At 46.4% G+C, this 12,095-nt stretch overlaps 1 protein-coding gene across 1 annotated transcript in view; it reads left to right on the plus strand.

Moving 5' to 3' along the window:
* Positions 1–263: 263 nt before the first annotated feature.
* The window catches only part of LOC138453179 (cytochrome P450 2K6-like), a 546,472-nt gene continuing 534,640 nt past the window's right edge, over positions 264–12,095 (plus strand). The window contains exon 1 of the mRNA XM_069605778.1: positions 264–449. Coding sequence (XP_069461879.1) covers positions 264–449 — 186 coding nt within the window. The remainder of the gene's footprint in view (positions 450–12,095) is intronic.

Consider the following 12,095-nt stretch of genomic DNA (forward strand, 5'->3'; position numbering starts at 1 on the left):
GCGGCTGCTCACGTGGTGTTCTACTATACGATGACATTTCTGTGGTATTCGAGGCAGCGCCGGGCACAGGACATGCAAACACTATTGGTATTGCCAATACTTGTTATCGGGACACTAAGCTACGCCTTTAAGCTTGATTGGCGTATCGCCAAAGGACAAGGGGAGAGAGGGAGGAAACTGGTTAAACAGCAGGCGTTTGCTCCGTCCCCGTCTCAGCTGCTCCTCGTTGCTTCAAACTCCGCCAGATACTGACTTTAACTAAAATGTATTTCCCCCACCCCTTCGCCGTTCTCCTGGTGTGCGTTGCGGCTCTTGCCTGGCTTTTAAATAACTTAAATGGGCGGAAGAGGTCCGGATACAAGAAGTTCCCCCCGGGGCCGAGAGGGCTTCCAGTCATCGGGAACCTACACATGCTGAACCTGAAGAGACCCTACCTCACCTTGCAGGAGGTGAGCATGGCGACGCTGCCTCACGCGCACACAACTCGGCGCTTTATTATACCCACGGTTTCTAAAGCCAGTTTAACTTTTAAATCGGCGACCTTCGGGTGTACCAGGGGAAGGGGGAGGGGTCGGACACCGGTCATCGCACGCAGCTACCACCCACAAGAAAACAACAGTTAGGTGCAGTGGTTTGTACTGGGGCGCACACGACCTGCTTGCACCATCACAAATGACTAGATACTCGACAAGAAGTGAGAAGGGCTTGCCTGTTCCGTACTCGGCCGCACACTAGCACAACCCAAGCAGGGAGGCTGATCGGATTTGCCGAGCCCTGGCTGGGTATAAAATGCGTGGAAGCAGTGTATTTGCATATGTGTGTCTCGGGAGGATAGCTCAGGGGCAACGTGCTCGCCTTGGAAGCAAGACACAGGGAGCACCAGAGGTTCAATCCCGGGTCCGCCCTCAGAAACCTCTGGGTATTAGGTTATTTATAACGCACTTATCATATGTAGTTCCATCACACATGGCACAGAATGGGGGTTTAATATTGCAGGAGACCATGGGAATTGACATTAAAACAAGTCGCCAGGAGTGAGCCAAGAGGCAAGCTGTCATGTTTGATATATGAATTGCTATTGTTAAAAGTATGTATAAAACTTCAGTAATGGATTAAGATCTGACAATATGAGGCATGCGTGTTTTTATGAGAGTAGCAGACAGCGTGAGCTAATAATTTGCAAAGATTTCTAATTTTGGCAGATAAGGCATAGTGAGATAAAATTATTTGCCCAGGATAACACCCTTTGTTTAATAGGGGAAGCTGGGATTTGAAACCAATCTGCAAAACCAACACTTCAAAACCTCTTCCCAGTACTATTGGGGATAAATGTTGTTTGCAACAGGTCTTTTTGCAATTTTGGTTTGAAAAATCCATCTGACTGGAATGCAGTGGAAAACAAATTTGACTGCTTTTCTAACTCAAGTAAACTGGTTTTTTTGCAGCACTTTCACAATTGCTTTTATTTTGATGGTGTGTATATTTGGCCATAGTGTCTAAACTTACCTCTCATGATACCTGGCATGGCTGTCTGGTGGAAACAGGACTCCCTTGTTCGTAAAGAAAAACACCCTACAGGCAAACCTTCGAGCTGCCCTCATTGCTACTGGCTGTTTGTTCACTCTGCTGTGCCGCCACTTCCATTCCCCCACTTTTCTTCCCTTTAGCTGGATTGGGCCCATGTGTAACGACCCCTTTTTGCATCCCTGCTACAAAGCCCGCCATGTTTGTGTGCTTTGCAATGTGAGCTGCTCCCTTGAATGACCGGGTTGTGCACATTTATTTTTGCCCCCTGCCATGTAAGCTAATCCTTCCTTAAATTTGGTCAATTGGGGTAAAGTTTTGGCCCTCAGTCAATAACAATTCGTATTCATATCGCGCTATGAAGCCTCAGGCATCGGAGCACTGCTTCTTCTTGCCCACGGTGCGTGGTGCTCATCTATCAGCCTCGGAAGGAGGAAAGGCTGTGTTTGACCTTGCCACGATCCAAACCTGTGTCTCTGTGTTATCTGACTGGCGTCCTGTAATATCCCATTGTAAATCTTAGCTCGTTATCACCGCCTTGTGGGCAAGTGTCCCGCAACAGACTATCAAAGAATTGGCCACCCTAACTAAGGGGCCGCTTTTTTCGGGTTCTTATTTCATTTGTGTCTCTTGGCTGGTTCTTTTGTCCCTCCTACTTTACTTCTTCTTCTCTTCATTGATTCTTTTTATGCTTTGTTACTGGCTGGCTGGCTGTTTTGCTTATGCTGGTGTCCTCAACCATTTTTTCTTCCTGTGCTGACTTTCTCAGAGCTTTTTCGTTTCATTACTTTCCCCTGTAACTACCTGCCAGATGCTTATTTCCCCCTCCCCCACCCCCCATTTGCAGACGTTGCTGCTGCCTTCTGCTTTCTTTGGCCCGTCTTCCACCCCACTTCTGGCAAACGAATTATTGCACAAAGTGTAGAGGGGGATCACGTCAAGCGGATCTCCACATTAAATTAGATAATATTCAAAAGACTTATAATAAATGGCCATGGGCAAGCTGAATCACATCAAAATAGAAAAAACTTATTTAAATAGAACACATTTTATTGATAACAAATACATAAAAACATATTAAATCGACAAAACGAACCCGTAATGCATATTGGGTTTCCATAGTTAAGAAAAAGCACAAATGAGTAAAGTGCTAGTGCATTTCACATGTAAGTTCAATATCTGAATAACACACAAGGACAGTACCTGGGGGACAGAAACTTCAACCAAGTGAAGGGGATCATGTGAGAGAAGGGTGTCGCTACCTGGTCTGCGGAAAATAGAACGTTTACAAATGTGTATGAGAAATGCTCAATCAATTGTTTCATAATCCCAAATTATAGAACTGAGCAACCTCATTATGTAGGGTGTGGTTAGTCAACTACAATGCCCCAAGGACATCAAACAAGAATAACAAGTGTCAACCTATTAGGACTTTATGTGGAATACGTAGTTTCGACTGAATAATGCCTCGAACTGGAAACCAGCTGATGCCCGTCTTCTTCAGGACAACACACTCTGGTTGTTTGCATGACAGGGTCCCTATTTCAAGGTTGAGAACATGGTATTAATTATTCTCCCTTCCACTATATATTCCACTGAACTTTGTTTATGAATGTGCTTATGGTGAGGCTTTTTCAGAATCATTTTAATCTTTTCTTTTTGCGTTCTTTTTTCTTTTTATTTCCTTTTTCAGGATCTTTTATTCATGCCTTTTGGATTGCATTCAAATACAATTCTTTTAGAGGTATGTGTATTTTTGAAATAAATTGTGTGTTTATGGAATTAGCCACTATTTAGGCTTTCTAGCACATCGGAGTGTGTTGTCCTGAAGAAGACGGGCATCAGCTAGTTTCAAGTTCGAGGCATTATTCCGTCGAAACCTCTTATTCCACATAAAGTCCTAATAGGTTGACACTTGTTGTTCTTGTTTGATGTCCCTAGGGCGTTGTAGTTGACTAACTGCACCCTACCTAATGAGGTTGCTCAGTTCTATAATTTGTCAGCGACGTAGGGACACCCATCCTTGTTTTTGAAACAAATTATTGCAACCTTCTTCTGTGTGTCGCACATTGTCCGTGTGTGGGTTGTACAGGCACTAGGGTCACCCTTTTTACTGTCCAGCCTGACTGCCTGTCTGCATATCGTGAACTGATGGCCCCTTTTACATTGAACGCCAACGCCCTGACTGACTGTATGTTGCATGCTGATCGTCTGTGGGTGACTGCCAGAAGCTGTCCCACGTATCGCTTCACTCATTGAAAGTCCAACTTCGATTAGGGTGGGTTACCTCCCCAGGCTTCTCCTGTTGTACATTGTGTATGGGCTCTGAGGTTTGCACACAATAAGCTAACCTTCCAGCGTGAAACTATCTTCCAAGGTAGAGCGGACCCCAAAAATTCCCATGTTTCCACTGCAGCAAATGCTCGGCTCTGCCACCCCTGAACTATTATTAGCAGCGACGAGAAACGAGCATGCCAAAGTTCTTAAAGAAAAGATTCAGGGGTGGGGGGTGTCTGCACGGTCCTCGCGGCTACGCGTTTTACAGCTGTTCCTCAGCTGCCCTTTCTCTTTGGTTTTACCCCTTGATACCGCAAGGATTTAAATGTGATTTATAAACCGGTACGTGTGCATAGCACATGTACATGGCAAAACTAAAGCTCTAAAGCTCTTTGACTACGTGTGTGCCAAAAACCTCTATACTATCGCTGTTATGCCGATTGTGGTTTTTTTTTAAAGGCATTGATGGACTAAATTAAGCCCTCCTCACCTGTTCAAACCAGTACAGAGTTTGTGCTAGCAGGAAGTTGATTTTGTCCACCTAATGTGCTACTCCCATGATCAACAGGTCCGATATCGAGTGCAAGAAACCTCTTTTGTGCCTTCCCAGTTCCCATCTCTCTGAAGGCATCAAGCACCGTTGCCAGGCACTTGTGGCCAGTGCTGAGGAGGGGGGCACTAAAGCTTCAGTGACTGCTTAATTCCCCAGACTTACAAATGTCTGCGGTTGCTGGCAGTGCTTTAAGGGGGATTGGAAATTGAGGGGTGGGGGTGGTGGGGCCTATTTAGGATGTGTGGCCTAAGGACTGCTAAAAACTTTAACAATGGGCTCCTTGAATGAAAGGTCTGTACTTGAAACAGGAAGAGGGCTGGAGGGCCCAGTCTCTCCTTTTTGTTTTCCAGTAGTCATCACTAGGGTGACCAGACGTCCCGGTTTTCCTGGGACAGTCCGGGGGAAATCGCCCTTTCTCTCGGTGTCCCAGAAGTTTTTAATATTACAAACCCCGACTGGGGTTTGCAAGGAAAGCCAGGACCCGATTTCGAAATCGGGCCCCGGCGCAACTCTTCCTGCGCGAATGGGGGCATGAAATGCTTTTCACACCCCCATTGCCCCCACCTTCCCCTCTCAGGCGCCATTCTCCAATGAGGACCTGTAAGCACACCCCCTCCACACCCCCCGCAACAGGCCAGCGACATAGAACTAGGACAAACGTTTTATTTACTGTAGTCCTACTTGTAGTTCTTTTTTTTAATTTTTATTAATCTGGTCACCTTAGTCATCACCCAGCATAATGCTGGGTGATTACTTGTTAGTTCCTCGAAACAAAAGGACCGCTGGGCAGTCCAGCCCTCCTCATGTTTCGAGTACATACACATTAGTCAGCCCACACTGCATGGTTACGCCTGCTGCTTGCAGGTGGCGGCACTTCGGTTTAGAAAAAAGAAAAGGCAATGCCTTTTCTTTTTTCTTAACCGAAGTGCTGCCCCCTGCAGGCAGCTCGTAAAACCGTGAAGCCTCTACACGGGCTGCCTAAGGTGTCAGCTGGCTGGGGTTAGTTGGGGGGTGAGCAGGCGGAGCCCCGGCAGGGCCCCAGCACGGGAGCCATTTCTGAAGACTGCTGGGGCCCGGCACACTTAAATCCCTGGTTGCTGGTTTAAATCACTGTGCCACAGGAGCCATTCCACTATCACTGCGGTTAAATAATCTCACTTTGTCCTTTGCTGATAACGAATTTCCCAAATTAAAAAACCCTTGAAAGTCTCCGACATCAATTAAGTACATTTAGTTTACCTGGCGCCTTCTCCAGCTGTGCCTAATACTGCGTTGCTCTTCCAGCTAATTTCATTGCAATGATCTGTCAATAAATAGAGCCATACAAGGCCCCTTGTAGTTGTTGTGTCCACACCAGCTGGAGGTTGTGCGTGCTTCAAACAACTTCTTCTCTGTCTTTGCGGGTACATTTTTATATCGTACTGTGCTACCGTCAATTAATCTGTGGACTCAGGAGGTTGGTGACTGTTCCCCACTTTTCCCCAAAGACCACAAAAACATTATGAAAGTGTTGCTAATAAAATGTCCGTGGTTTTTATTGCGCATCACGTAATAATACACAATCATCATAATCCTCGTAATAATACAAAATGTGCAATTTTGGGCACGAGGTCCAGGGTTGTGCCCCCCTGGCCCGTACCACCTTCCTCTTCCCACGACGACGTGGGCCCCATTCATTGCCCTGTATCTATTCTCTTCTCTCCCTTCCCTTTTTTTGGATGGGTTCTTTGCGAAAGAAAAAGTATTCTGTATTGTAGGTGAATAGCCCTAGGCTATGTCTGCTTGTGTGGGGACTTTGCCGCACCACTGGCAGGTTGGCGCTGATGGCATTTCGCACCTTGTGGTGCTAATTGTTTTCTGCCTGGGTGTTTTCTACTTCCCTGACTCTGGTGCTTGGCACCTTCCATTGTGCTGTGGCACCCTGTTGTGGCCCTCATCCTGCTTGGCTCCATGTGTCTGTGGGAGGGAAAAGGGAGCAGTGTTGTGTTTCCCCTGTGACACCCGGCTGCTGACCTGTCAGCCAGCATTTAGCCCCTCTCCCCTCCTGTCCTCCTTGCCCCCCAGGTTACTGGCCCCTGCTTTTTTCAGCTGTGGGGTGCCCCCTCTGCAGCGCTGTCTATAACCTGTGGACCCAAGAGGTTGGTGACTGTCCCCTACTTTTCCCCAGAGACCACATAAACATTGTGCAAGTGTTGACAATAAAAAGGCTGTGGTTTTTATTGCACATCACTTAATAATAAACAATCATAATAATACATAATGTACACTTTTGTGCACGAGGTCCAGGGTTGTGCCCCCCTGGCCCATACCGCCACACCGGGATGGGTTGCTGGTCTTCCAGTTACCCGCCAAAAGTTACTACCTGCATCCTCTTTCTGTCTCTTATTTCTCTGTAAAAAAAAAAAAAAAAGTCCCATCCGTTTTTCAGACAGATGGGTCCCATCTTTGTGGAAATGTTCCAGGTTTGCCAGGGATATTGCACTATATTTAATGAAATGTATACCTCTGCTTGCGCAGAATTTCTCTACCCCTCAGTTTGTTCTTTCTTGCTATATCAATGGCCTTATACGAGTTTGCCCCCAACCATGTTTTCCTGGGCAGTATTGCTGAGTGAACAATTTCAGTTTCTTTCCAATTGGGGCTATGCCTGCTAAAGACGAGCATGTGTCTGCCAATAATGCTTTCTTCCCCATTGACGGCAAATCGTTGCCCCACAGGTGTATGATTAGAAATTCCGGGGGGGGATTACTAAATGCCACTAGGTCTGTGAGCCGGTTGTGAATGTCTGGTCAGTTCAGACCTCTGTATCCCCACCATGATGTGATGGTGTTTTAAAAAGCTGGTCTTTCTTTAGTTTCCTCTGACCATCTCCCTGTTCTGAACATGAAAGAATGTCCTATTATCCACGCTGATTTGAGGGGGGCATCGCAATCTGTCGGTGAAATCCTATTAGCTCCGGCCTTATGTACCATCTGTAACAGTCTGATTTCCATCCCCCCTATTGCTTTAACTGTTTTGTCCCCAGCCCCCTTTCCCCGCCTGTTGTCGCTCCGCCTATTGTGAACGAATGGGTGCCAAATTCCTTACTGTCCCATCTGGCCTTACCCATGGCTTTCATGAGCACTGCTTTAAATTGGAATAGGCTTTGTGCAGAAGCGTCCCTATGAATCGGGAAACAACCCCCCACTAGCGGACGTTGGTCATTGTATTGGTTGGTAGCGCACACTGGGCAGTTGGTAACATCTCCTATACAGTAAATATGTATTTCCCTTTTTCATCCTGTCATGGGTGTCTAGCCCTCAATGGTGATGCTATCCACTCTTACCCTTAAGTCCAATATCCCCAACCCATCGCTGGCTTTCTTGCTTGATGCTATGAGCTCGCTCACTCTGAAAGCCCCAAAATATAGTAGGGTAAATGCAGTTTTGAACAGTAGAGCCTCGTATGGGTGAGAGCATATTGTGTCAAAAAATATTGGAAATCCAGAGGGTGCTTTTTATCCTTTTGGGGCCCTTCTATTTTCCCCAACCCTTCATAGCGTATGATATTAATGCACTGCATGTTGGGTGTGACCCTCCCTGGATCTTGGCAAAATATGCCACTGCTGTCAAATCCCTTTTTGCTCATTCCTTTTTCACCCCCTGTCTGTAAACCCACTCCAGAAATGTGTTGATATCTTTTTTTACTAACTACACATGTGTTATACCCGTAACATTTACTACTGTTTTCAGACACTTAATCTATTGTGCAGTGGTGTGGGTTGCCAGCGCCTTCTTGGCCATGTCTAATAGCAACAAAGTTGCAGGGTCTGTGATTTGTGCTGGAGGTGAATTCCTGCTGCCACCTGTGTCTGAGGTGTGTGCTGCTGCCTGTTAAGCATCCCAGCCGTTCAGCATTGGCGTTGATGCTGCACTCATTTGTCTGCAAAAACTTTCCAGCAAACATTTGGAACTGTCGTATCTCTCTGGGCATTTGGGGCCATTTGGCAAAATTTGCTTCACTGAAAATGAGACAATGCCTCTGCAATGTTATTATCCGTTCCGGCGATGTGTTTCGCTCTTATTACAATGTTTCTGTTAAGTGTAATCTTGGTCAGTGCTCTTAAAATCTTTAACACCAGCTTGCAGTTGGTTGTTCTTCTGTTGATAATCCCAACTACCGCCATGTCGTCTGACCAGGCGATTAGCTCTGTGTTTGCCACCTGGTCACCACAGATGTGTTAAGCTAGCCATATCTCAAGTAGCATAATATTTCTGTCCAGCTCGCTGTATGCCAAATATCCGGCCATTCCCCAGCGAACCATGTCGTGTTCAGAATTGCCCCAAAACCTTTACTCGCTGCAGCATTAGTGAAGAATGCCCTCTTGTTGACTGTGTTCAATGTCATGCGCCATATTGTTGTACCGTTGAATTTCGTAAGGAATTCGTCCCATATCAGTACATCTTTTTTAACCTCTTCCCCTAGTCGTATGTGCAACTGGGGTTTCTGGCAGCCTTGTGTCCTTAGTTCCTAACCTCTTGCACATGTTTTGCCCTGTGGGTTTCCACTGGCTGCAAAATGTAGGCTTCCTGTGCCTTTGCTCTTTCCTCTCAAGGCTCTAATTTTTCCCAGTGGCTCTTCTACCTTTTTGCTTGGTATCCTGGACACTCATGAACTGGAATCTATTTCTATACCTAGGAAAATTATGTTTGTCGCTGGGTTGGTAGTTTTTTCTTTTGCCAATGGTATGCCTCTCTGTGCTGCCATATCCATCATTGCAGCCAAAGCGTTTTGGTATTCCCCTGGCCCTGGGTGACCTATCAGCATAAAGTCATCCCGGTAGTGTACTACCTGTGCTTCTGGTAATTGTTTTAAGAAGCTCCATTTGAAAAAAAGGGGCTGAATTGCTCAATTAGGGCGCATGATATCGCATATCCCATTGGTAGGCATTTGTCCACATAGAATTTTATTTTGAATGTGAAACCCAGCCAAGATTGAGAGTTTGGGTGTACTGGTAGGAGTCTAAATGCTGACTCGATATCCAGTTTGGCCATTAGTCCACCCTTCCCGCATTTCTTGACTATTCTGAGTGCCTCGGGAAAGTGAGTGTAAGTCTCTGCAGTTTCTGTCTCTGGAATCCCATCATTTACTGACTGCCCCTGGTGGTAAGATACATGATGTATCATTCTCATTTACCCTGGTTCTTTATTGGGCACCAGGCCCAGTGCAAAGCATATGTATTCCTTAAAAGGCATTTCATCCCAAGGTCCCTCAATTCTGCCTAGTTCTAGCTCTTTTAGAATCTTCTTCCTATTTATCGCAGGGGTTTTCCTTGCTAATATCAAGTTTTTTGGTATTTTCAAGGATTCCTTGCCCCAACGGGATGCTCGGGGGAGGGCCAGTACCTTCACGGCGTCTCCGGAGCCGGGTGAAGCTCCCGATTTAGTGCTCTTCTCCGCGGTCGCCTACACGTTAGACCGGAGCAAGGCAAAGCTCACGGTCTTGCTGACTCCCAAGTTCGCGAGATGCTTGTTGAAAGCCGAGCAAGGTAAAGTTCATGCTCTTGGCTGCGTACAAATGTCTCCGCTGTAAATGTTGAAACCGGAGCAAGGCAGAGATCAAGGTTTTTGTTAACGGGAAACAGGCCACGGTTTACAGAAAGAAAATATTCTGCGTACGCAGCCAACTTGTTTGGTGCTCCGTGCGGAGTACCAAATGGATTGTACTTCTCTGCTGCTTGGGCAGCTCCTTATATTGTAAGTGAATAGACCTAGGCTATGTCTGCTTGTGTGGGGGCTTTGCTGCCCCCAGCCGGCTGGCGTAGAGGGCATTTTGCACCTTGTGGTACTCATTGGTGTCTGCCTGGGTGTTTCCTACTTTCCTGACTCTGGTGCTTGGCACCTTCCATTGTGCTGTGGCACCCTGCTGTGTCCCTCATCCTGCCTGGCTCCTTGTGTCTGTGGGAGCGAAAAGGGAGCAGTGTTGTGTTTCCCCTGTGACACCCGGCTGCTGACCTCTCAGTGGGCATTTTGCCCCTCTTCATCTTGTTCCCCTTTCCCCCCCAGGTTACTGGCTCATGTTTTTTCAGCTGCAGGGTGCCCTCTCCTCAGCGCTGTCTAAAACTGTTTATTTTCTGCAACTCGCTTTTACCACGCCGGGCAGCGTGATTCAGCCCTGCTTTGTTGCTTGGCAACCCCAGCTGGGACCCCTTCTCTCTTGTTGCTCCTGGCCAGTTCCTCCCTGCTTATCACTTGATCTGGATTTCGTATTCACCCTTGCTGTCAGCTCATCTTTTTCTCCGCCTGCAACCTATTTTATGTAAGTTTACTTCCACTGTATTTTCTTTTTTCCCTTTGTGCACCGTCTTGGTCTTCTCCACACGCGCTTTGTGTATTTGCTTCTGGGCGCACCTTTTGTGAAGCAAGGTCAAGTTTCACGTTTGGACATTTTGTTCCGCATGCTGCAGGCTGCTCAGCGGAGCAAGGCAACCGCTCATGGTGAAGAACGACGAGGGCACAGCTAGCCTGAAACCGGCCACGCTTGCAGCATATTTGAAGAAAATCGTCTCTGGAAAGAAGATAGCTTCCCGGAGCAAGGTGAAGCTCCTGGGGAAAGTTCAGAGCAGGTCAAATAAAAGAAAAAGCCTTCTGCGTGAATTCTCCCTCTCTGGAGCCTACTTTTATTCCCCCAGTTTCACCTGAGGCCCTAAACAAGTGTTTGTGTGGCCTTTGCACTTCCCCAGCCAGCTGGTCCCGAGTTGTTGGCACCCTGGTGTTCCCCTTTGTTGTGCAGCTTGCCTTCCTCCTGCCTGTGTTGCCTTATGCAAAAAATGTAGGTGGCAAGGGGGATGCTGTCTGCTTTATTACCCCCTTTTGCACATGCTGTGTGTGACAGAATGTGTGCTGTCTCACTGTCCCTTGTCCCTGAGATTACCTTCCTGTGCTTTATAGCTGCCCGGGTGCTCCCCTCTGCAGCACTGGCCACAACCCACCCAGCGATCCTGATAGGATCACAAATGGCAGAGAATGGGGGTTTAATATTGCAGGAGATCATGGGAATTAACATTAAAACATGTCGCCTGAGTGAGCCAAGAGGCAAACTGTCATGTTTGATATATGAATTTCTACTGTTAAAGGTATGTATTAAACTTCAGTAATTAAGATCTGACAATATGAGGAATGCGTGCTTTTATGAGAGCAGCAGACAGCGCGAGCCAAACCTTTGTAAACTTTTCTAATTTTGGCAGATAAGGCATAGTGAGATAACATGAGTTGCTCAGGATAACATTTGTTTAAGAGGGGAAGCTGGGATTTGAAACCAGTTTGAAACTATGACACTTCAATACCTCTTCCCAGTAGTTTTGGGGATACATGTTGTTTGAAACAGGTCTTTTTGCAATGTTGGTTTGAAAAAACCATCTGACTGGAATGCAGTGGAAAACAAATTTGACTGCTTTTCTAACTCAAATAAACTGGTGTTTTTGTGGCACTTTCACAGTTGCTTTTATTTTGATGGTGTATATATTTGGCCATAGTGTAAGTTAGCCATATGCTTTTATTTCAGAAGCTGCGGATGGGGATTATACTGACTTTCAAAAGATATTGAACTCCAGTAATGCTTGTATTATTTTTAAAACCTACAGTGGGATTGTGACGAGTTGACTTCTGCCTGCAGGAGTACAAGCATGAGTACAAGCTAATACGCCCACTCATCCCTCGCATTTCTACAAACCAAGAGCCAACACAATCATAAAGGTAAAACT

This window comes from Ambystoma mexicanum, chromosome 4p, assembly GCF_040938575.1.
Source record: "Ambystoma mexicanum isolate Mex_15411 chromosome 4p, UKY_AmexF1_1, whole genome shotgun sequence".
NCBI classification, from domain to species: domain Eukaryota; kingdom Metazoa; phylum Chordata; class Amphibia; order Caudata; family Ambystomatidae; genus Ambystoma; species Ambystoma mexicanum.